The 24772-nt window shown below is 39.9% G+C and overlaps 1 protein-coding gene and 1 long non-coding RNA gene across 6 annotated transcripts in view; one reads left to right on the top strand and one right to left on the bottom strand.

The window, feature by feature from the left end:
- LOC111922671 (uncharacterized) overlaps positions 1-18873 on the bottom strand; it is a 58321-nt gene extending 39448 nt beyond the window's left edge. For both annotated transcript variants that reach the window (XR_015284295.1, XR_015284294.1), the window contains exon 1: positions 17031-18873. This is a non-coding gene — a long non-coding RNA (uncharacterized LOC111922671). The remainder of the gene's footprint in view (positions 1-17030) is intronic.
- Positions 18859-24772, top strand: part of MRPS9 (mitochondrial ribosomal protein S9) — a 34715-nt gene continuing 28801 nt past the window's right edge. The window contains exons 1-2 of one of the 4 annotated variants that reach the window (XM_086880343.1): positions 18868-18968; positions 19421-19519. In XM_086880343.1, the coding sequence (XP_086736469.1) occupies positions 19502-19519 (18 nt within the window). In that variant the 5' untranslated portion in view covers positions 18868-18968; positions 19421-19501. The other 3 variants (XM_086880344.1, XM_086880345.1, XM_086880342.1) reach the window with 3 other exon arrangements.

Genomic DNA, 24772 nt, shown 5'->3' with positions numbered 1-24772 from the left:
CCCGCTAGAGGAACTGACAGACAATCTGCACAGGGGAATACAGTGATTACCTAAGACAATCAGCCCCAGTCCGTTTTATACTCTCACCTGGAGCCCACAGTTTACTGCAAGAAAAGGTGCTGCACCAGCAACTCACAAAAGGTCCTCTTGCCTGAAAGAGGAGAAAGTCTAAGAATAAAACTAGAAACAGCATTGGGAACATGGACACTTAGAGGGAAGCACAATAAAGAGAGATTGTTCAGCATCATGGCCAGCAGCCTGACTGTAGCTGTATGTGTTGTAGGCCTTGAGATGCTTTTAAAGCAGGGAATGAGGTAAGTTTACAGACATCTGCTGGGAATTCTTCCCGAGAGAAAGATGAGTGAAGGGGTGAAAGTACTTATTTGGTAGTGCAATAAGTGGGTAATAACTGTGGTTTCATTGGACAAGGATGTTAGTTTCAAAACAATACTAGGCAGTGAAGATCCAAGACACTGGAAACAAGCAATTTCTATCAGGAACCAAGATGGAAACCAGAACAGAGAAGCAAAAACATTGAGTCAATATGCAGTCTAGAACAATCTTTTTTTTCAGTAAAAGTCAAAATATGTTTTTGTGGCACTCAGCTTTCCATGATTTGGCTATGATACTTACAGCTATTTTCCAAGGCTCCTTTCCCTTCTCAAACCTGGAATAGACTCTAAGAAATCCCTTAGTGATCTGATAGAGGAGTACCTGGAATTAACACACACAGACAACTACTTCTTATTGAGGTTTTCAGCATCAGTGGTCTGAGTGTCACTGTTAGTCCACAGAGGAGTCTCTGGCCTGATAGGGACTACCTTTTCTAGATTTTTAGAGACCCTGACTTTGAGCTACTAGCACCCATGTTGTTTCCCAAGCTTTTGTGGAGCTTGAGTTATGAGTGTGCATAGTGATATGCAGCTCTGATGAAAGGGTATTGTACAGATTCCTATCCCATATATGGAAATGTGTGGTTGAATTTTTCCATGTCTCTTTGGGCTCATGTATTATTAGCAGATAGTCTGAAAGACAAATAGTTAAAAATAAATCATTCAACACATTGTATGTCCAAAACATTCTACTGTCAGTGAAGTAATACATATTTGTATCCTTTTTTTTATTCGCTGATTCATAAATTTTTCAGTTCTTTCACACCAGCCCTTGCTTGTTTCTCGAGTCTCTGAACAAGCACAGCATAATTGTCTTTGATACATCCAATATATACCACTGCCTTAGCTTTCAGCCACAAAGTTTCCTAGACACCAAAACAAAGCATTCTTCAGTACATGCTCAAGAGATTTGCTCTCAGACATCACTAGTTGGGCCTTTAGTTCCCATATAGCTCAGTGCTCTACCAATCCTGAAGAAAACTACTCTTGCCCAGCTCCAAAAGGATTCTAATTTGGAATCCCCATTTTCCATTGGGAGTTATGCATGGACCAGGCTAGAGATATTCATCCACAATGAGGAAAAATGTGCAAACTACATCTACATGAGAAGAGAACAATGACAAAGGAGTTTGATTCCATGGTCCTGGGACAACAGGAATACTAGAACTAGGTAAAGTCATGATTTCTGCCTTTTGCCCTGTCCCTGCACCTTTTCATCAACATGTAATTCTTCAATTACCCCTGGATAGCAGTGATGAAACCTTGACTATATTGACTTCAATGGATTTTGAAGAACTGGGTCAGAATGCATGTATGACAGATAATAAGCCTTAACTATAAAAGCAATAAAAATGCAGAAGGTGCTATGTGTGTAATATAGTCCCATTAACATATCACACTTGAAATCTTAATTTTGGAATTTCCTGAGGTAATTTTAACCACGCAGTCTTCACTTTACATTAAGAGTCCTCCTTGTATAACACCCAGGGTGGCACAGCAAGCGTAGCAGGAACTGAAACGTGGGTTTCGGAGCTTAGTGACTTTAACCTCTGCTGCTTGAGCTTAAAGATGGCAGTCAGGAGAGACATAGAGTGCCAGCGTGGGTTACAGTAGCATATTCTTTAGTTTTTTGCTACTCACACCCTTGTTTTCACAGCAGAAAAGGAAGATCAACAGGCCTGAAGGAAATTGGATGAAAGTGTTCCTAGACTCAAAATAAAATAGTAAGACTTATTTTGAGTATTAAGACACATATGCATATATGGGGGTTGGGAGTGAGGAAAAGAAAAATACTCAGCATGGGTGTTAAGGAGAGAAAAACAGTGTCTGCTTTGACAGTTAGTATTTGGTGCCCTCTTCTGCACCCATCCGTATTTTTAAAGTTCTTTAGAATGAGGAGAAGAGCATCTGTCTGTCGTCCATTTCCACATAGCAGTGCTTTGCTGCAAGGGGCAGGGGGTCATCCCAGCAGATGTCAGCCATCGTGGTGATGGGAAAAGTAGAATCTTTTTTTAGGTGAGAGGAATGAGTGTGTTAATAGAGAATAAAAGGCTGTGAATAGAAATTAAAAAATACTTAACTGAGATTTCAGTTATGACATCTAAATTATTATATTAATAAAAGAAGGTTGTATTTTGATTGTGACTGAAAAAGAAGCATACCATGTATATAAGGTATATAATCAGTTTAATCATATGCTGATCCCAGGACAATCTCATCCCAACATTTTATGAAATTACAAATAATATATAGCACACACAATCCTTCATAGTAATTTAAATGTCACTTTGCTAAATGAACTTGAAGACAGATTTGCACTTCTTGAATGCAGAATCATTTCAATATTAATTTCTATTTTTTCCATTACTGAAAGATAATTTTATGCTAGAATTTCAAATACTTAAAACCAAAAGGTTCACTAATTCTGGTCTCAGCTTTTGAGTCTCAGTTTGAGCTTCAAATTCAATTGGAAAGTTTCCTAACTACCTTTTTCTGTCTACCTCAAACTTCATTTTATCCGCAGATGCACAAAGCATTGCAAACGTCTTACAGCATTCTCTACCGTCTGCTACAGCCTGGGCAGCTCTTGTTTCCTGCAAGATTATTCATTTATTTTGAAGAGGAATGGTATGGAGGTTATGATTGTGCCAGCTCACAGCTCCTCCACTGAGAACTGAAGAGAGCAGTATCTAAATTATAGATGTTGCTATGAAAATGACAAGCTTCAGGTTCCTGCACAACAGTCCACCTGAGCCCCTGACCCCAGGCAGGGTTGCTCAGAAACATCATGTGAGCAAGAAATAGCAGACTGAGGTCTGGTTTTACCCTTCCAGGTATGTTTTTGTTCCTGTTTATTGCTGGTTGACTTCATGAGAAGAAATCCATTTGACATTTTAAGATTTTCTTTCTTGGATACATAGGTTTGAGCAGCTGCTGCTAACCTCCCCTACAGTTTTGAAGCCAGTTTGTTTTCAGTCAAGTTAAACCTTAGAGCCAAAACTGTCAAACTTGGGTGACTACATTCCACAGAGAGACATGAAAGCAATTGGCCAGATTTTTGAGGATGGAAAACGTTCTGAGTTTGGATCAACTTAGCACCTCCAAAAGTCAAGCCATTCATTTAAGTGAGCAAATATGTATTTAGATTCCCAAACAGATTTTTTTTGTTTTGAATAGCTGGCTATTGTTTTCAATTTTCCTTAACAGTGAACGGCCATTCTCAGTAACCTGTCCTGAAAACTATTACCTTCTTTCTTACTTTCAAACTTTAGAGCAGAGAAGATACATCTTTAGCGTAATGACTAAGTTTTATACATATGTATAAAGATAGATAGAATGAGGTATATCACAGAAAAAGTCTCAGGAAAATATGCAGACTATTACACTGAGCAGGCACTTGACCTCAAATGCAGGAGACACAGTGCACCCAGGCAAGCTCATCCTGAATCTGACATATTAATGTCACTAAGCAGATCTGAGTAATACAAGGAAATCTTGCTATACTAGGTCTGCATCTTATTCTGCAGGAGTGCAAATCCCAAAAGCAAGAACATCTCTTCGAAGCTTACTTTACCCTAAATGCTGCCCAAGTTTAACCAGGATGCCAACTTCAGCATGGTGAAGCCTGTAGCTCTAACTGGCTGGCCCACTAATGGATGCAGCCTAACAACTGATCTCCCTGTAGCAGGGACATATGTTTGCTCCATGGGAAAACTTCAAGGGTATACAGTCCTTCAGTGCCTTCTGCTCATGTAAAGAGGTCGGCCTTTTCTTATAAACAATTAACTGGGGATGTTTTGTTTTGTTTTGTTTTGCAGCTTGCTCCAGCAAAGAAATCCATAGGATGCCCATCCACAACTGTTAGCATTACATACAAGCATAGCCTGGACAAAATAAACTCTAGTGTTATTTCACAGTGTGGTTTCTTTCATGCAAACAGAGCTTGTACAAACAGAGTAATTCAAGCACGGATAATTCATGTTAACTCTTCACTGAAGACACATCCATCAGTGGTGCATAGGAAGTGATTTTGCCCTTGCTTTGTTTTCACTTAGGTTGCTAATTAAGAGAAGTTAATCTAAACAAGTTTGAACTGGATTCAAAATGTCAGCCTCCTGGATTTTTTTCTAGTTTACATAGATCAAATAAAATTAATTGATGTAAACTTTTGGAACTTTTCTACTGAGGACGAGATGCTGTATAATAGAAAATATGAGCACAGATTGCAAAAATAGATTCCAGAGCTCACAGCACCTCTTTTTGTGATGTTTTATACTTTTATATCATATGACCATCCGCAGTTAAGTGAAGCTTAAGTGAAGCTTCAACAAAGGGACTAGTCAGGTCACTGAAATATGGAGTTGCCCTTTGCTTGTATTTGGATAACTCTGATGGATAAAACATTGCTGAACATTATTCAGGAATGACATCAAACATTTTGTACAAACATTTTGTACACAAAAAATAGCAGTCTAGACTGAGAGGAGGCTTTCAGCATTCTTATTTTCTACTCAACTTTGTAAAAAAATATTTTTAAATTAATTATTAAATGAAGGCATTTAAAAATAATAAACCAAAACTGCATTTAAATTTCAAAAAAGGATGAGGCACCTGTGGAAAGAGGAAGGACATTTTCCTTCTTGTACCTTACATTTTTTGAAGGTGATTAACTATTGAACGCTCCAATATTAAAAGGATTCTTAAAAGTAATTTTATTGTGAGGATTCCTGATTTAAAGAGGTGCTTCAGGAAGTAATCAGCTGTTTTACTACCCTGTTGAGATCACTACCTCTGACAATGTAAGCTCAAGTAGTATTCATATCAATGTAAGCAATGTTATGGCATGCACTCTCAGATTGAACTGTGTGGAGAGCAGCTTCTAACATTGCATCATCCACACAATAAAAATATATGCCATTAATAGAATGTACTTACAAAGACAACAAACAAATATCATGGGTAGGCTGTTTAGGAGAAAAAGGCTTCATCACTAAGTCATATTACTCTAGTGTAACAAAACAAAAATAACTTTGATGAGTCAGTTAAGGACATGGTTTCAGAATAAAACCACTTGGGTTTTCTTTCTCAGTGTCAGTCTGTGCACATTGGATCAACTGCCTTGGCATTTAAACTGCTTGCCTCGTGTCACACTGCATCAGCCAAAACAGGCAGAGAGGGACTTATGATAGAAGTCTCTTCTTTAAAAAGGAGAAGACTTGAAGGGGATGAATTTCAGAGGAGTTACCCTGATTTTGGAAACCATTCCCTGTACCACCTGGTTTTCTAGGCTATTTTCATCTGAGTCTGTCCTTACAGATTTCAGAAGGTAGTCGTTCTACTAGACCTGACAACAAGGCTCCGAAAATCCCCTTTTTAACTCAAAACATCACCTAGTACATCCAGAATCTAAAAGCTAGAGTAACATTCTCAGCCCAAAACTCATGAGAAAAACATTCTGACCTGCTACCTAAGTTGATTCAGCACTGATCAAAACACATAGGCTCCTGAGGAGAAACAGTTTAGTTGATCTAATTCTAAATCTATAGTATTCTGCTGATATATACACATAAAAGATAAAAGATTGAGCCCAAGATCAAAAGTGTCTAGTAGCCGCATACTGAAAAATTAGGTCTGATCTCATCTGACCAGGGTGAGCTCTGGAAATGTGTGTTGTCAACCCACAGCTCAGGGTAAATGTCACCTCATTTAGTGTTAACCATCTCAGCCTTTCAAGGGAGACCATCATTCCCTTCTAAGCCTAGCCCACTCAGCCTGCAGCACTGGGACAAGATCTTCAAGCAGAGGCAATACCTGTGCACAGGGACCTCAGTGTCACCATGACTCTTAAAATCAGTAGAGGTTTACTTCTAAATGTCCTGAAGCCAGGACATAGAAATCAGAATCCTTGGGCTATGTCTATGTGATTCTTGATACTCTCTTACTGATCCAATCTCTAGGGTTATATATTGCTAAGTTAAACAGTGTCAGGAAACATTCTTGGGTAAGGGAAGTCTATCAGCTGTATTGTAAAATTACAGTTAGAATAGTTTGGAATAGCTGGAATAATTGGAAGAGTTGCAAGCACATCTTTGGTTGTGCTATATAGGACCTCGTCAGCCATAGTTCAAGAATTAGTACAGCCCTGGTATGAATTCCAATAGGTGGTGTGGATGTTGATGCCCTGTGCTGAAGGGTAAGACTTTATTAGTGCAGTTGCAAGCCACTCTGTGACAGCTGGCCTTAGTGCCAGAACAGGGTGCCAGGATGCTTTGCTTAACACCAAACAGTTCAAGCATTTGCCAGGTGAAGACATACTTGCCCTCTTCACAAATTCAGGATGAGATGTGAGGCATTTTCCACAGGTTTGAAGACACTGAGAGAGTGGATGATGAATTAGAACACTTCAGTCACCCTCAGAACTCCAGGGCACTCTCTGGCACAAATCTGGAGAGCAATACCTGGTCCATGTGTGTTGATGTTAGCCTGAGGTACATCTGTGGATAAAAGTGAGGCAAGTATTGCTTTTCATGGTTATCAGAAATGGAAATGGAAGCACCAAAAAGCACAAGTCTGCTGCTGCTATAGGCAATATAAAAATGAAAAAGGTTATACATCTTCCCACCTACGTGTTCATTTCCATAGTTGTAATTTTCAGATGAAAGGTTATGTCCTGTTGCAACCTTAATTTCCAGTAAACAGAGATACTGTTTTAATAAATGCATACTGTGGCCCACAGAAAGTACAAATCATGTCCCTTGCTACTTTGCAATAAACCTTCTGGATACCTTCTATTTAATCAATGCATAGCGAGATTTTTATTTTAACATCAAGTCACTCCTTAACTATTAGAGTTCACTCCTTGGAGAGAAATGTCCCCAGTTATCAGAATTATCATATCATAGTTCATCTCCTGTAAATTTTATATTATGCATTTAGCTTCTGGCATCATAAAATGTGAAGTGCAAAGTACACATGACGTGCCTTCCTTCACAGCTTAAGAGTAGAATCACCTACTTCCTATAGCTGATGTACTTTTTGTACTTTTGACATGGAATTACATTAACATCAGCCATTCTTCTCTGTTGCTGAAGTAAGAGAAAACATTTTTTTGCTTCAAAACTACTTGCCATAAACCTTTCCTCCATTATAGCAACCATTCAAAAACTGTATATTCAATTTTCAGAAAAATTCCTGGAGAATTTTCTGAAATCATCATAACAGGCTAGTTTGTAAACTTTCATTTTGTAGATTACATGTATAAAAATTTCTCAGACAAGTCCCCTATCTATAGAGACATTTGTTCAACTTGCCTGACTTTCTCCTCTTATATTTAAGGGGGTAGGAGCTGTCTCTGTTACAACGGCACTGACACACCAGGGCTACTCCCAGCAATAGTGCTGTATTAAATGCTTTCCAAGAAAGAATGCTTTCTCTGCAGTGGTAGCCTACTTACCTGATAAGTTATCCCAGTAATTCACTATTCTTCTGGGGGTTTTTCAGAAGTTTTTCTAGATGTTTATTTGAGGAAAGATCAGGACAGATCATAGCTGGAAATTTCAAGATCATCTTGCCACTTGAAATGTTGAGTTGCATTTTTTAATTAAAAACACTTCATCTATACTCAGTACATTTTATATTAGATGCTTTGGATCCTTGGTTAAGCAACCTAAGGATGTATTTAAGAAATTTTTCCTGTGCATTTAAGAATAAGAGCTTTTATTCCCAGTCTTTTATTTAGGCGCTTTGGACACATACTAAAGCTTCCTTTCTGCCACAGGCTTCTGTCCCACCATCATCATCCATTTATTTTTACTCCTAAATGAACATTTGGAATTGTCACTTAAGAGAAAGCGTATTTTGTCAACGTCCTTTTCTGTTCTACTTTACTCAGTTCTGTTTATTTTCTTTCCATATCTTCACTCATATTTCTTTAAATATTGACTCAGAAATTCTTTAAATCTTAACTAAGAAAAAAAGACAGACTGCTTTATTGGTTTGTGTTAGAATTACTCATAATGTACTGTATATGCCCATGCAATAAAATAAATTTTAAAAAACAGATTTTGTTCTAAATCAAGAAAATCTACCACAAATAGAACCGTAACAGCTTGCTAGCAGACAGTGAGAATATTGCTGTGCACAAAGGTTTCTAGATTTTTTCCAAAGACAAATAAAACAATGAGATAGAGGTGTGAAAAGGAAGAATCTTCAGACATGGATTATGGAAGAAAGCTCAAGAATGTAGATTCACTTGGAGCTACTAAAAATACTACCATATTCCAACAGTAATATTTTTATAGATTAAAATCAAAAGGATAACTGGCATTTTAAAGAGAAATTATTTTGAAAAGATGAAACATCTCATAAAATTAGTTTGGATTCTTTAAAAACATTTGGCATCCATCTGGTACAAATTATAAATCAAACAGAGAATAGGTACAAAAGAGAGAATATTAAATACTCTTTTTATTATTTTCTTTGATTTATGGATATGATCTTGTTTTTATATAAACAAACACAACATATTTTGGTTTAAGGAGAATATTTTTAAGTAAAAAGAAGATATTTCCCTGCCCACTCCCTTTTACAGCTCCTCTTTTGAGTCAGCTTGTTCAGACATCTTCAGCAGGGTTTAAAAGGCTGCAACTGCACGTAAATAACTTCATATTGTAACTTAACTATGTATTGGCCAGCACCCACAAAGGGTAGGCAGATTTAACACTTAATCACTAGTGTGCTTGCCATCTTGACAAAGCACCTGGTGATTTTCTGCTGGTAAAGCAGGCATCAGGCACAGGGGAAAAGGAAAATCTCCAGGGATCCTGAGGATGGTCCTTCAGTGTGGAAGAGCTGCCATCTTCTACCTCAAGCTGAAAGCCCCTGGCTTGAAAAAATTCCATTAATTGATCATGGAAATTCTTAGGACCTGGTTTTGAAATTCCTTCTTGTGGTGCATGGCATTGAATAGAGTGCCATTAATGGCAACAGCTTTCTTCACCAAGTAAAAAGTTCTTTAAAGACATATGGCAGCAGAATCCTGACCTTGGCTCAGTTCTAAAATTAATTTAAAGAGAATAGAATCCTCCCATTTTTGCAAATATATCTAGGTTCAAAAAACACAGTGAAATTTACATTAATTTTTCTTATAATCTTCCACTTACCAATGAATGGTAGTTCCTACATTACCATTAATTTGCTTCACTGACCTTAAGTTCTGAGGATTCCTAAATTTTACATTTTTCTGAATACCATGTTCCAGTCACAGTAGTGCCACTATTCAGTGATAGTGATAAGGTGTTCTATGTATTCTATCACCTAAAACACACCACCATCTAGAATTAAACCTTAACTGTGAGATTAACTGAATATTGCATAGACGGTTTGAGAATTTGTGAAAGTCCTCTAATATTTGAAAGCAGAAGACTAATTCAGAAACACAGATTTATTTTGTTAGATTTGTTCTACTACTGGAGTAAAGAATCTAATTTTCAGCATGAGAAGACAAACATTTTGTTTTTCTCAAGAATTTCAAACTATTCCCATTTTGTACATCAAATGGTGGCATGAATCCGAGAAAAAAATCTGAAGACCAATATTTGTTTGCAAACAATCTCAAAATAATTAGAAGGTGCTTAACAATCATATGTCATTAGCGTGCAAAAACCTCTTTCAATAAACCTAAATAGACAATTTAAAATAATAATTAAACTACATATCATTTGCAGAAAATTTAAAACTGAAAGAGGCAAAACAAATTTTATTTGCCCAAGCCTGTTCCTCATTGCAACACAAATTATTTTCAGGCTCTAATAAGGAGCTTAAAATGTGATCTGAGTGCTATCCTGAATGTATTTTACAAAAAAATTCCTCATTTGATGTCATGAAACAGAAGAATTACATATAGTTGACTCATCTCCCCTTTTATTTTTAATGTTTGAAACTGTAGTTTTTATTTTGAATAGTATCACATTTTCCCTGATAATTTCATTCAGAAATACTTTCTTCTGAAGGCTTCTTGCATTTAAAAAACTATATTTGCTCAGAACCTCTATATTCCAACAGAAACTCTTACTGAAATTCCAGTCTGATTAACTTTTTTTAATGTATTCAGAAGAGTGGAAAACTAACAGTCATATCCCAGGGGAGAGTGAAGTCCTTTCCCAAGAGATATTTAACAAGCTTATTCATTTTGCTGTGCTTTAAAAAATTTATTTATAAATAAACGGAAATAATGTAATCTGGTTAAATCATATTGTATATATAAGTACAGACTGACCTTTCCATGTAACTTTATAAATGACTGAGAAGACTTGGCCAAAGAGACAAAATGTCTGGCATCTTTAAAATATGCTGGAGCCTACTTGCCTCCACAAGGTTCAGGATAATTTGCTGCTAGCCAACCATGTCCGGCTGGATTGTGGCAGCACATTATTAATGACACATGACTTATGTCATCAATAAGTAAGTAAATCAGTCAGCTTGTGACTATGATCACAGAAGCTGGAGTTTCTTTATCTTTTCCCCATCAAAATCTGCAAACTTTCTCTTCTGTTTCACCTCCCATTTAGAAACAGTGTTATAATATGAGAAATACAGTTGCTTGCTGTAGATGTTCAGATTCAGGCTGACATGCAGTATTAGATTCTCACCTATAAGGAGGTGATGATTCAGACAGTTTCTACTGATACTTATAATAATCTCAATTACCTGTGCTATTTCATGAGTGAGCTCCAGACTGTATCATTTACCCTCTTAAGTGCTTTCTTTGATGGCTGAAGATGGCAGAGCAAAAGATGTCAAAACAGGAACTGCCTTTCTACTTGTTGAGAAGGTTGAGAAAAGATAGTATTCATTAGTGCTTCCTACTCTTCTCCTCAGGACTATTTCCCACAGTTGGAACTTGGTTCAAAGTGGTCACTGTCTGACAGGCTCTCCAGGCAGGCATAAAACACTTATAAATAAAACTACTTTCCAGGTGCCAGCTTAGTTCTCCAAGAGCACAGTACTCTTTCTGCATTTGGGTTACCTCTTGCATTGATGTGTGAATGCTAAAGAAGCTTTCCATGCTTATTACCTCTCCAACCATACCCACACAAGATTATTGTGGATTAAGATCTTTACTTGTGCAGCAGAACTTCCAGGTGTCATATTGACTGGGTATTCAGTACCGGCACCCACAGGGTAGACTGTAGGTAGTGCATTGTTGCTGCAGTAAGAGAGCAGCCAAAAATGATCAGTTCTTTACTCAGAACATCTGGGAAAGACATCTGCAATATGTTAGATTGGTGGTTTTGCTGGACACTTTATGGTCTTGACATAGATTCAATACAGGCACGTGATTTGCTTGTTTCTGTGAAGAGTTTTACAACAGGCAACTGCAAATTATTTTCTTTGTTATTTGAATATAATGGTCAAAGTAAGAGCAGTGATTTGTGGGTTGCTTTGGTTTTGTTTTTTTCCTTAATCCAGATCAAATTTGTCATTCTCTTTCTTTGTTATTTCTGGTAAAGATGCATTGTATTTATTTCTTTAGATTTTTTTTGTGGAAGCCCTGATGACTCAGAAGCTTCTGCTACTACAGCTGTTTTAAAACCTGAAATCATTTAAGTCATAATTTCTAGTACTTCATTATTTCAGAGACTGGTTCAATGCCTATTAATGTAAAGTTAAAGCTTCCTTTTCAGCTCTGAATTAGACAATATTTTAGTCATTAGTTTCATTTTGAGGGGAGAAGAAATTTCGTTCTGAATAAGGACTTGGTCCTCTTTAGAACATCTCCAAGAAGCATGGAAAAGTGCAAGGTGCTGGATCTGCCACTTCCTGAATTCCAAAGACACTGAGAGGATCACTTCTATTCTCTAGCTCTTCAGCTCCCATCCAGTTCTCAGAAGGTGAATGCAGTCTTCTGTTAGACTAGTTTGTGGCCAAGGTGACCACAGCTTCCACAGACTGGTCTTCTCAGCAGGATCAACTGAGTGTCTGGAACCACAGCATTCCATGGTGCTTGGTCACTGACCATCATACACCTGCATGAGATTTAATCCAGCAGGAAAGATGTGACATGTGCCAACCTTCAAAACAAAAGAGAGCTTGCAGTCTGACAAAGATACAGATGGAGCTCACAACCTCCAGCAGCATCCATAAATTGTAGAATGGCAAATTCCTCATGTTGTCTCAGGAGGGCATGCTCTGATATGTATTTTCTGGTTATCTGGTGAGGCAGACAGGACTTACAGCGTCTTCTCCCTGCCTACAAATGAATCTTGGGAAGCACACAAAATCTGAAAAACTACTATTTTATCTATTTTCACCTATATTCTGAATATATGTTTGCACCTAGTCCTTGAAAGACTCAAAAATGAAAAGTTTACAAATCTGAACAGGTTCAGTAATGGGAACAGCAATATATTTACTTCTGTGGGATGAAGGGATAAAACTGCTACTGCTCTGTGTCTAGATGAGGGAGATTATTTGTATTTTTGGTTCTATTTTGGGGTCTTCCAAGCAGCTATGCTACACAGGGAAGGTGGCCCTAATCAATGCTGACGTGACTTGATTGAGGTCACTTAATCTCTAGGCCAGTCCTTAGGTCTCTTTTATTTAGAAGCATAGGCACAGCTTCTAGATTTAGTGTCAGCTCTGACTCAAAAGATGCTGCTAGGATCAGCAATGACATTAGTCTAATCATACTGAGACAAAAAAGTCTGTTGCAAACCCTAGTCTAAAGAACAGTTCCAAATGATTCTATTATTGAAATACTGAATCAGCAATAGCAACAGTGATAAACATATGGAGGCAAAGTGTATGGTAGACAAATGACAAAGACACATTACATAGTCTAAAAGTACTTGCCAACTAAAAATAGGCATAGACACTGCATTTATATCTCTTTGGGCTGACTCTGGCATTCATGTGGGATAAAACTATCTTCAGATGCCTCCAAATTACATCCATGTAAGTTCTCTTTCTTTCTTGGAACTGTTTGTAAATGCAGTGAGGTCTACCCAAGCAAATAAATTATGGCAGAGCTGGAACACCATACTGCAGAAAACAATATTCCCCAAAATGCCTTGCAGTGCTCAATGATACCCATAATGTGTGGGGAAAAAAACTCAACTAGCAAACCTCAAACCATGAAGAAAAGATGAAACAGATGCAGGGCTGTTATCCAAAGTGCAGTGAAAATCTGGGTAACACCTTCTTTCATGAAGAAGTAAAGTTGTGGTAAGGAACAAAACAAGGGGCACTTCTTTACAAGTAAAGGTCTTTGGCTACTTTTGATTCACTTTTCCTAATTCCATACTCAGTCCAAACCACTTTCACTACAAAATGAAATAGGATGCCTCTGTATTTGGTGTTGTCAGGTAGATTTGCTTTATTTTTATGTTTGATAGTGTTGGAATAAAGATTCTTGAAATCTCTCTCACTACAGACTTGACTGACAGCCTCTTAAGTGCTGTGCCTTTTATAGCATAACATAAATTGATAACCCTTAGGTAGCTGGCATATGTAGTCTATGAAATGAAGTGTGCTCGTTCCACATTTGAAGAAAAGTAGGTGCGATGAAATAGCTGTTGTTATTATTAGCCTTTTAAAATAGAATTTATGTGTTTGCATTAAAGAAAGCATGACTTCTGGATATATTAGCCTCAAGCCTTTCAATAGTGATGAGGAAGATCAATGCAAAACAATTTCTGTGTCAAAAAGCACACACATAAAATATCTGGAAATTACTTAACTGGAACAGAGTTAAAATACTGCTGGATTGTCTGCATTTTTAACATTCATTTTGGTTCTTTTTCAAGCACATACTGATCAGCTTCTGAAACACAGAGCTTCTGTCAGCCACTCTTCAGTGCTCTCCCTAAACAAAAACTCCAATTTTTTGTTCAACACTGGACCTGGGTGTTCCTAAATTTCCTTGGGCCCCAAGACACTCCAGAAAGTACTCCTGGTTAGGCTCTGAGAAATGCTCCTGGCATGTGGATACTGTAACATCCTGAGATTCTGTCACCCAGTCAGCTCCTCTTGACTGCTGTCCCTTTTGGCACATGTGCCCCAAGAACTTCAGCCAAAGTACTTACAGCTTAAGGAAGACGGGCACAGGGGAAAGAGAACAGAAGATGCTTTATAAGTTTAGTTCAGAATTCCAAAACAAATCTATTATTTTATTTCTGTTTAGGGAAAATGCAAAAATTAAGGCATTTCTTCAGAAATGGATTTGGATTAAGGTATCCTGCGAAGTTTTAACCCTTCTACAACTATTTGCTTTGTCTTCTGATGGATGGAGTCCTCGATCTCTGCTGCAGGTTAGCTTGTTCTGTTGCAAGCCAGCAGATCTTGCTCCATCCTTCACCAAGTTCTGACCTCTTCTCCTGAGTTTCTCTCATATCTAAGCCTAAGATACACTCTTCAGCTCATTACCAATGAGGAGACTTTTTCTCTGTATATCTGCCCTGTCTTTATACCCCATCACAGTCTACAACTTCTTTGGGAGGGGACAAAGAGGGGCAGGCACTGATCTCTCTGGTAACCAGCGACAAGATTGGAGGGAACAGCCTCAAGTTGTGCCAGGGGAGAGTTAGGTTGCCTATTAGGAAAATATTCTTCCCCCTCAGGGTGACTGGACACTGGAACAGATTCCCCAGGGAAGTGGTCATGGCACCAAGCCTGACAGAGTTCAAGAAGCATTTGGGCAATGCTCTCAGGCACATGGTGTGACTCTTGGGGATGGTGCTGTGGAGGACCAGAAGTTGGACTTGGTGATCCTGATGGGTCCCTTCCAACTTAACAAATTCTGTGATTCTGCAAGCACCTATCACTGGTGGAGTGAAGCCATCAGGCTCAATGGACCTTTGGGTTGCCCCAGGTCCTTGTCAATTTTCAGACTGCTTATATGAGACAGTGAGCTGGAGAGTCATCCATCTCCAGCACTGCCACCACGATACCTGGTGGCAACTGCTTTTCACACTACCCATACTAGTAACCTGAACTCATGCTATCTAGAAATCCCATCTCTGATTACAAAAGAATAACCCAAATCTCACTTTGGGATTGTCTGCATGTAGGCTGGTAACATAAGCAAACAGGAACTTCTGACTGGAGCTCAGCCTTAGGTTTGTGCTTAAGAATTTGCATATGCTACAGATGTGCTCTCCAGCTCACTGCCTCATAGAAGCAGTTTGAAAATTGACAAGGACCTGGGGCAACCCAAAGGTCCATTGAGCCTGATGGCTTCATTCCACCAGTGATAGGTGCTTGCAGAATCACAGAATATGTTGAGTTGGAAGGGACCCATCAGGATCATCAAGTCCAACTCCTGGTCCTCCACAGCACCATCCCCAAGAGTCACACCATGTGCCTGAGAGCATTGCCCAAATGCTTCTTGAACTCTGTCAGGCTTAGGTTTGTGCTTAAGAATTTGTAAATACTACAGATGTGCCCCTCTGGCTGTCCCCAACCCATGCATGTGACAGACTCAGCCTGGCTTCTTTATTCTGTTTTCAGTGATTATTCACTGCAGAAACCTCAAGACCCACACAGGGGCACCCTTTTCCTTATGCCAGGCCATTCTCAAAGACAGCACTCCAAAGCTTTGAATCATTCCAAATGGTATGCTTACCCCTCATTATCTAAGTCTAAAAACAAAAGCAGGTAATGTGCTGCAGGCAAAAGTCCCCAGTTCTGTGATTGCACAGAGCATGAACAGCAGGTTACATGAGGATATGGGTAATCAGGTTCACAATTGAAACAGGTCCCCAGAGTAGAACAGTGCCCAGCTGGGCTCAAAAAGTACATCCCTGCCACACAAGTGACTAAAGTTCCTCAGAGGGCTTAGTGAAGCATTGGGGTAGTTTGCATGGATTAGGTAATATCTATAGTCTGTCAACTAAACACAGAGACAGAAAGAGAAGCCCTTTGGAGTTAATCTTGGGATAAGTAGATTAAACATGGTTTTCTTGCATTTCCCTCCACCCCGTCTTAACAAATTTTGACAGAGGGATGGGGTGCAGGTGGTTGAGCATGTAAATAACCTCTGCTCATTTTTATCCTACCTTCATTTGTGCTAAAAACTGATTTTAAACTGGCAAACCCAGATTCCTGACACCCAAGCAGAAGTGGCACCTTCCACTAGAAGGAATCTTTCTGGAACATGCTAGCCATGCCTACCACAGAAGTACAGTTCTTTCAAAGCATCCCAAGTAATAATTACATGCACTCCTCATCAGTCTAGAAAATGGTCACTCAGCGATCTTGATACAAGTGTCACCTATGGGCAAGCAAGCACAGGTAAACTCCTTGGCAGAAACAGTATGGTTAGGAAATAAATCTGAAATTTGTGCAAAAATCTTCCACCAGGAAGGGGTAGCCATCAGTTTCTAAGGGCTGACAGCTCTAATAATCCAAGAGAAACACAACATAGCCCTTAATTGCTGGGCTTCACATGCACCACAGTCTCTATTCAGTAATATGCAAGAGCAATCCTGTGACCTCCAACTGAAACCATGGGCTGTATGAAGCCCGATGTCTTTGAAATCATACTCCAGACTGCAAAAGCATTTAGGAGTTTTTTACAGTGAGCACAGGAGTAGAAAAATGTAGGAAATCAAGGAAGTTGTATTTACATCAACTACTTACCAAGAATAAGTGGGCGACATTTTATAGGTGGCCTGCTCCTGAAGCTTAATTGATGATTAATTATACGTGGAGAATAAAAACCATTCACTCCAGCGGTGCCTTGTTTCTGTAGAGCTGACAAGGGTGAGAAGTAACAATTGCTCAGCACAGTGAGGACTGAAGAGCTCCTCTGCTGCTGAACAAAGCCAAGCTGCGGGGCGACAGATGGCAGATGAGATTCACCATAGGCTGTGAAGAGGCCATACTCATCACTGGCATTATCCATGCCTTCAGCTCTGCTCGCTGCTCCAGAAGGTGGGTCAGTGGGACTGTGACCCTAAGCCAACCCCCGTTTTCTCTTGCAGAGAAACAGCTAGCAACTAAATGCCGTCCCAAAATACCCTGTGACTGAAAGTGTGGCTGCAGTTCCCAGTGCTTGGCCAGGTGTGCACAAGAGAGACACTTCACTGGTTTCCTTCTGTGCAGTGTTCATGGCAATCATTTCCACATAAATGCAAATCCATGTCAGTAAAACCATTGGTGTTTTCACTTTCACAGCTGGCAACTTCAAGAATGGATGTGCACTTCCAGGTAACTTCTCCTTGACCTCCCCATGCAGATGACTTCCTTTTCCCATGGCCAATTTTCTTATAACCTCTTTTATAACCTAGAGAGGAAATCATACTTACACCTGCATGGGGGAAAGCAAGGGTCACCCATGAAAAACTTAACAGAAAAAATAAAAAAATCTCTGGAAAATAAGAGATTTCTTTCCAGAAATTCCTCTCAAATAGTAAGTCCTCTCAAAAATAAGATCCCAGTAACACTAAAGAAACTTCTCAAAATTCAGTTTTTAATTAATTTCCACTTTTCCCATGGTAGAAAAAACTACTGACAAAATCCAATCACCGACAAGGTTATATCTGATGTAACTCAGAGAAGCTAGGAACATTCTCAAGCTCCCAAGGTTCAGCATCCAGAGACACTGTCATCACCTTGGGAGATGACAGGATTGACACCAGCCTCCCCTCAGCAAGAGACGACTGCTGTGTCTCTGAAATATGTCATCCAGATAAGAGCAACGGTGCTGGTGAAAATTCTGGAGCACAAGTCCTATGAAAGGCACCTGAGGGTGCTGGGTTTATTTAGCCTGGAGAAGAGGCTGCTCGGGGGGACCTTATCACTCTGCAACCACCTGAAAGGAGGCTGTAACCAGGTGAGGGTCGGCCTCTTCTCCCAGGCAACCTGCGACAGGACAAGAGGACATGAACTTAAGCTGCAGGGGAGGTTTAGGTTGGACACTGGGAAGAATTTGTTCACAGAAAGGGCGATTAGACATTGGAATGAGCTGCCCGCGGTGATGCTGGAGTCACCGTCCCTGGAGGTGTTTAAGGAAAGACTGGACGTGCCCCTCAGTGCCCTGGTCTAGCTGACATGGCGGTGACTGCCACGGGCTGGACTCGGTATCTCAGAGGTCTTTTCCAACCTAGTTGATTATGCGATTCCTTGATTTATTTTTTTTTCCATGGGAAAAATCCAAACAAATCAGTGCTAAGGTGAGATCTGGTTTTTGCTACCAATCTCCAGAGCAGTGCTGCTGCCCCAGACACGCTGCGTACTCAAAGAAAACTCCTGCTTTCAGCGCTGTCCCACCGAGACAGGAGTCCGTGCCGAGGGTCTCCTGCCGACCACTGTGCATGTAACTCCAGTTGTAACCCCCTACTCTCCCGACGGGTCCGGATTTTAGGAACGCCGAAGGCGCTGAGCGAGGCCCCGCTCCAGTCCCGAACCACGGCCGCGGGCTCAGCCGCTGCAGCAGCGCGCAGGCGCGGCCCGGCCCCGCCCCCCGGCCCCGCCCGCCAATGGGAGGGCGGAGCGCCGAGCGCCGCGGTGATGGCGGCGGCCGTGGGGCGCGTGCTGCGGCTGTGCCGCCGCTGGGGCGCGGGGCCGCGCGCGCAGGTGAGAGCCGGGCGGGCGGTGAGGGGCCGGGGTTCGCGTCCCGCCGGGAATGGCCCCAAAGGGCCTCCCCAAAGGGGGACGTTGCCTGGGAGGCCCCGGTGTGGTGCTGCCCCTGCTCCTCGGCCGGCGGGGCTGAGGCAGCCCTGCGTGGGGAGTGTCGAGGGCTGGAGCCGCGTTCGAGTCGTCCTTTCCGTGAGCCGCGTTTGTTTCCCTTGATGTGAAGCAGGAGAAGCTTGGTTAAACCTAGAATTAACAGAACGGTGTATAGATCAAAGCCAGTGCAAAAGATGGCAGTTTTCAGGTCGATAATTTTGAATGATAAACTAAAACACAGGAAGTTCCGCCTCAACATGAAGAAGAACTTCTTTATATTGATGTTGGCAGGAATTGGAGTCTCCTTTCCCCTTCCCTTCCAATCCCACCTGGAAGCACTCCTGTGTTACATCCTCCAGGTGACCTTGCCTTGACAGAGGGGTTGGACTGGGTGATCTCCAGGGGTCTCTTCCAACCCTGACAATGCTGTGATTCTGTGAATGGTGTTCAGTCAGCAGGTGAGTAGATCATGAATGATAGGATCACAGAAAGATTTGGGTCGGAAAGGACCTTAAAGACCATTAGATCCAACCTCCCTGTAGTCAGGGACATGTCCCACTAGACCAGGGTGCACAGGGCAAGTCTCTGAATACCTGGAGAGTGCAGTGGAGAGAGCAGTGTGCTCCACAAGTAAGGTAACTTCTAATTAAGCAGAATCATTTTGTTTTGGGGGTAAGGGTGTTCAGCTGATTGCCATTTAATTAAAAAGCTTAGCTGCTGTCAGTAGTGTTTGTGCTGTGGTATTTGATACACCTGTATATATATATATATATTTAATCAGTGACTAGCAAGTGGCTGAAAAGGCCTGCTGGTAACACTTTCAAGTTACAAAGTCATTTAGGGTAATGAGGGATGAAGAACTGTTGATGAATGAACTAAACCAAATCATAGTATAATAGAAGAAAGATGCAGTAAGGAAATGAAATTTAATACCAGAAGGAGCAATTTGAGCTATTTATATTGGTTACATCTAGATTAACTTTACCCATTAGGGATAAAGACCTGGTGCCCATGTGGGTAGCTCTTTATGCAGCAGTCAGGAATACACGCTCTTAGAGTGTGTAAGGAATGACAAAGAGAATAAAGCTGAAAATACTCTAATACTTGATTTCATTCTCAGTTGAAATAGTTTGTGTTGCTTTGGTTACCTTGTGTCAAAGGTATGATTATGACAGTTTTCCTGGCAAGCAAGGCACATCCTCGAGTTTTAGCTGAAAATCATTTGTACTGTAAATGAATGTTCTCAAAGGAGGAGTCACAGAGGAAGGTAGGACTGGAACAGGCCTTGAGGGATCATTTATCTATTCTTCTCACCCCGGAGATGGGATCAATACCTAAGCCCGTGGCTATACACAAATTGTCTGTCTGTGAACCAAAGGATGTTAAGAGAACTAATGGGAAACAGGGCCCAGAAACCTTAGAGGCTCTTCTTTCCATTTAGTGTAGTTAACTTGTGGAACTGTTTGGTGAGAATGTTCAGGATGGTAAGCATGTATGTGCATACAAAAAGCAAGTTGAGAAACTTGGAAGAACATTTCTCTCAGCACCATTAAAACAAGATACCAGCATGAGTGAACTGCAGATTGCTGGAAACCAGGCAAGTGCCCTGCAAAAGTTATCACTCCCTGTTTGTCCTGTCCTTGTACCCCTGATACAGGCTGTGTTTGAGATCAGGGTATAAGTTTATGTTTCCATGTTCTGACCTGCTATAACAGTTTCTTACATTAAACACTTACCTGTCCTGACTGTTTGGAATTTTTTTTATAGTGCTTGTCCTAAAAATCCCTTGCATTTGTTTAGTTCATTACTACTTCTTGTCTGTCTTAGTGGGTAAAAACGTTTAGTTTTTTAACTTTGAAATTTCTTTAGTTGAGAGGCAAGATGGAAGAACTTTGTAATTCTAGTTCCCATAGCATTGACAGAGCAACAGGTGTAGTTCCCTATTCTTCCAATAAGCAAATGGCAGAGATGTAGTGCTATTTCTAAAGAAAAAAGGATCTAGCTTCGTTTCTATCTATCATTCACTCTAATGTGATTGAATAGCTATTCAGCAGAAGAGTTCAGAGTTCTTATTTAATTTGATTGGGTTGAGTACTTCATCTAAATCACTGTGGATGTTACATGTACTGAGATCAGAAAGAGATAATAGTACTTCGGTGACAGACTTTCAGAACTACATACTTGAAATGTAAGAGAAGCCTTTTTTGCAGTTATTAACTAAGATACAATTGAAAAGCTTCTTAGTATATGAATACTTCAGCCTAAAAATAAGATCTGAATTCTGTTCCCTGTTATAAGCATCTGACTTTTGCCATGCATCCTTCCATTTAGAGCTATTTTTTTACTTCCCCCAGCATACAGCAAAACTTAATATGTAGGTTTGGTCAAACATGCACAGAAAGTAGGTTTTTGAGCAGGTGAGATGCAGTTCTATGGTTGCCTGCCAAGGGACTTAGAAGAAACTTTTTTTTTTTTAAATTGATGAAGTACTTTGTGAAATCAGGTACAAAAAATAACAAAATCACTTACGCATATTTGCTGACACCTTGTGATGCTTTCTGATGTGTTTTGCAAAATGCTTCTGAGACATAAATCTTATACTGGTTCACGTAATTAGTTTGTAGACAAACTGAAATCTAAGATTATATCAATGTTGTTTTAAATAAATTAATTAAAACACATTTTTGTGAAACAGCACTCTAGACATCCAAAACTCACTTATTGAGGAAAATGCAATTCTTTAAAAATTGGGATGGCTCTGAGCATTTATATTTTGTATATTTGCTATGTAAAAAATGTTTTTTCTTGTCCAACAAGTAAACAGAGATCTGTCTTGCATGTCTACTGGGTTCAGTAGCAGCAGCTGTGCCAGTAGCTGCAGTATTGGACACTGGGCAGCTTTAGTCCTGCACAGTGATGTGGTTATACAGCTCCAGTTCCACATGTCTTAGTGAAGTCCTATCCCAGAGATAACTTCTTGGTGCAAATTTGTTTGTGCGCAGTGTGGTTTTTGAAAAGGGAGTGGTTGAAGTCTGCTAGCTTAGAGCATGGAAGAATCATGAAAATGGTGCAACAATATGTGTGCCTTGTCCTTTGGAGTCATCTTCTATCTCTGTAACTGTGTCTCGTTATAAAAGAACTCTTGGGCTTGAATCTGAATCTCCTGACTCCAGTCCACCTTTCCCCCCATTCCAAAAGTACAGGAAGGTTGACTTCTCTGTTAGTTGGTTTGGTTTATATCTGTGTAACTCCAGTGAAGCAAAATGAACAGGATGAGTAAACAGACAATCCCAGTTACTTCTTGTTGGGAAGGATGAAACAGGGAAACCTTATGAATGTGATTGTTTGGCACTAGATTCTGAAAATATGAAGGCTAGAATCAAAGTAGAAATGAAAGCCTACTTTGAGTCCTAGGATACTGAGTACTGGCTAACCAAAGAACAATAGCCTAGCCAGCTAGAGGAGAATCCCTGTTGATAAAACAATGTCCTTCTGATAAAGTCCAAAGGTAAAGAAGTAAGGAAAGAACTTGTAAAGCTTGTAGAGCCTAAAATGCAACACTGTATGTTAATATAGTGTTTACATCCAGCGTATAGGCTGGATGTAAATTCTTTAGTGGGTGTGTCTCATAGTGATTGGTTACTAAGAATTAGAATATTCACAATAGAAAAAGATATATTGGATTGTAACAAGAACTTCGCTCTCTTACCTCTTAGCTCTCTCAGCTTTTCGCTCTTACCTCTGGACCCCTCTCCCTTACCTCTTACCCCTTTACCCCTCTCCCTGCTCCTACCCCTCTCGTCTTCCCTGCTCTCTCCCTCTGTTTTTTCCCTCTTTCCCTCTGTTGCTCTCTTACTCCCTCCCTCCCTTTTCCCAACCTCTCCTTCCCTGCTCTACCTGCTCTCTCTCCTCTCCCCCGGACCACGTGGACGCCGAGGCTGGTGGCGGACACGGGTCTCCCCTCTTTTTACCCTTATAATAAATTGCTTATATCTGAACAGCTTGACCCAGGAGAAGTCTCTCACCACGAGCAAGCGTTTTTTCACTCCAATAACTTGTCTTCTTAGAAGAAAATAGGCCAGAGAAACTGAAGTTGTCTGGAAATACTATGGGGTTTTTTTTCTAAGGCAAATCTAACATAAGCTGATTTTCCATAAGCTTACGGTTTCCCTATAAAATCAAGATTTTAAACCATTTTATTTCTAGATTGGTCCAAAAGGAGTTGGGAAGGAAGGGTTAATCACAATGAGTTGTGTCCAGAAGGCTTTCCCTTCTCCCATGTTCTGGTGGAAGAGCATATTATTTCATGAGCATTGTTAATAATGTTAATAAGCATTACTGTTTTTTAAAAAATGGTGAGGCTGCTGTCTTCAGTAATGCTTTATGAAATGTGTGAGAAGTGAATGTAAACCTCTGTGGTTTCCTCTACAAAGTAGAGGAGCATGCTTTCTTGTTTGACTGAAATGCCAGAAGCATTTAGCTGTGCTTTGCAGTTTCTGCCTGTGCCACCCATGAAATAGTGCTCTTATCCCAGAAGAGGTACCCAATACAATAGATATTAATTTACATAAGAGGCTGTTTTCTAATTATGAACAGTTTGTGTGTCCAGGGACTTTTGATTAGTGACGAATTGAAACTAGGGAAGAATATGAATAGCTTGAGGGAAGAAGGACAAAAATGAGAAAATTACAATAGAAATTGACAGGAATAAGATGAAAGCAATCTTTTTTAAAGTATTCTGTTTAAAGCATACCAGAGAGAAAGCTATTTTGGGCCAAGTAATACGGAATCATATGTTCATTAACAAGAATTACAAATAATTAGTTACTATTAAGACAAGTTAGACAGAAGATGAATTGAATTCTTTCCTGAGGAGTGACTAGGAGAGAAGAATAGGGAATATGTAGATACCTTTGCTTTCCTCAGTGCTTTATAAGGAAGTCACCAGAGCCTTGCCTGTGGAAAATGTGTACATTTAAAATTTTGATTATTTTTCTTTTAATTCTGTGTATGTCAGTGTTTCCTCACAGGAAACATGAATATTAAAAAGAAAATAAAAAGGAAGAGACAAGCCAGGATTAGAGCTGCATGCAGTATATATAAGCTGTGAAGAAAATGAAGCAGCAACAGGCTTTTTAGCACCAAATTCTACCTTAGACCTGTTTCAAAATCTTTTCTAGCAGAGAAAATGTTACTTTGTCAGGTAAAAGTGTAGAGGATCAGTTCTTTTTTTACTCTTGTGATCTTATTCAAAGATTACCTTCTGTATCAAACCTGATTGAATTCACAGGACCTGTCTTGCAGCCCAGGCATGGGCTATATGTAGATTTAAGGCAGCATATTGTAGTCTTCATTTCAAATTGAAATTTCAAGTGGAGTTGTTGCATTTTGTATATTGAACACTGACACAGGCATGGATGGATAAATTGGTCACGAATAGCTTTACATATGTGCAGGAAATTAGGTGAGTTGGATCAGCCCATCCTGGACTGCCAGATGTCCAAAATACCAACTGGGCTCTGTGAAAGTACAGAGAAAAGTTGTGTTTAATTTCCTGTTAATGTGGGACTTGACCATGTAATGCAGATCACCAAAAGCTTGTCAGAGGAGAAGTTCTTGTAAGCTAACTGATGTTACTAACAGAAGGTACAAGTTTGATCTGCTTTTCTGTTTGCCATGCAAATACATTTATGTAATCTTGTTTTGATGAG

This window comes from Cyanistes caeruleus, chromosome 3 (genome assembly GCF_971803275.1).
Source record: "Cyanistes caeruleus chromosome 3, bCyaCae1.hap1.1, whole genome shotgun sequence".
In the NCBI taxonomy this organism is placed as follows: domain Eukaryota; kingdom Metazoa; phylum Chordata; class Aves; order Passeriformes; family Paridae; genus Cyanistes; species Cyanistes caeruleus.
Note: the sequence above shows the minus strand (reverse complement) of the source record. Positions and strands in the feature narration are given on the sequence as shown.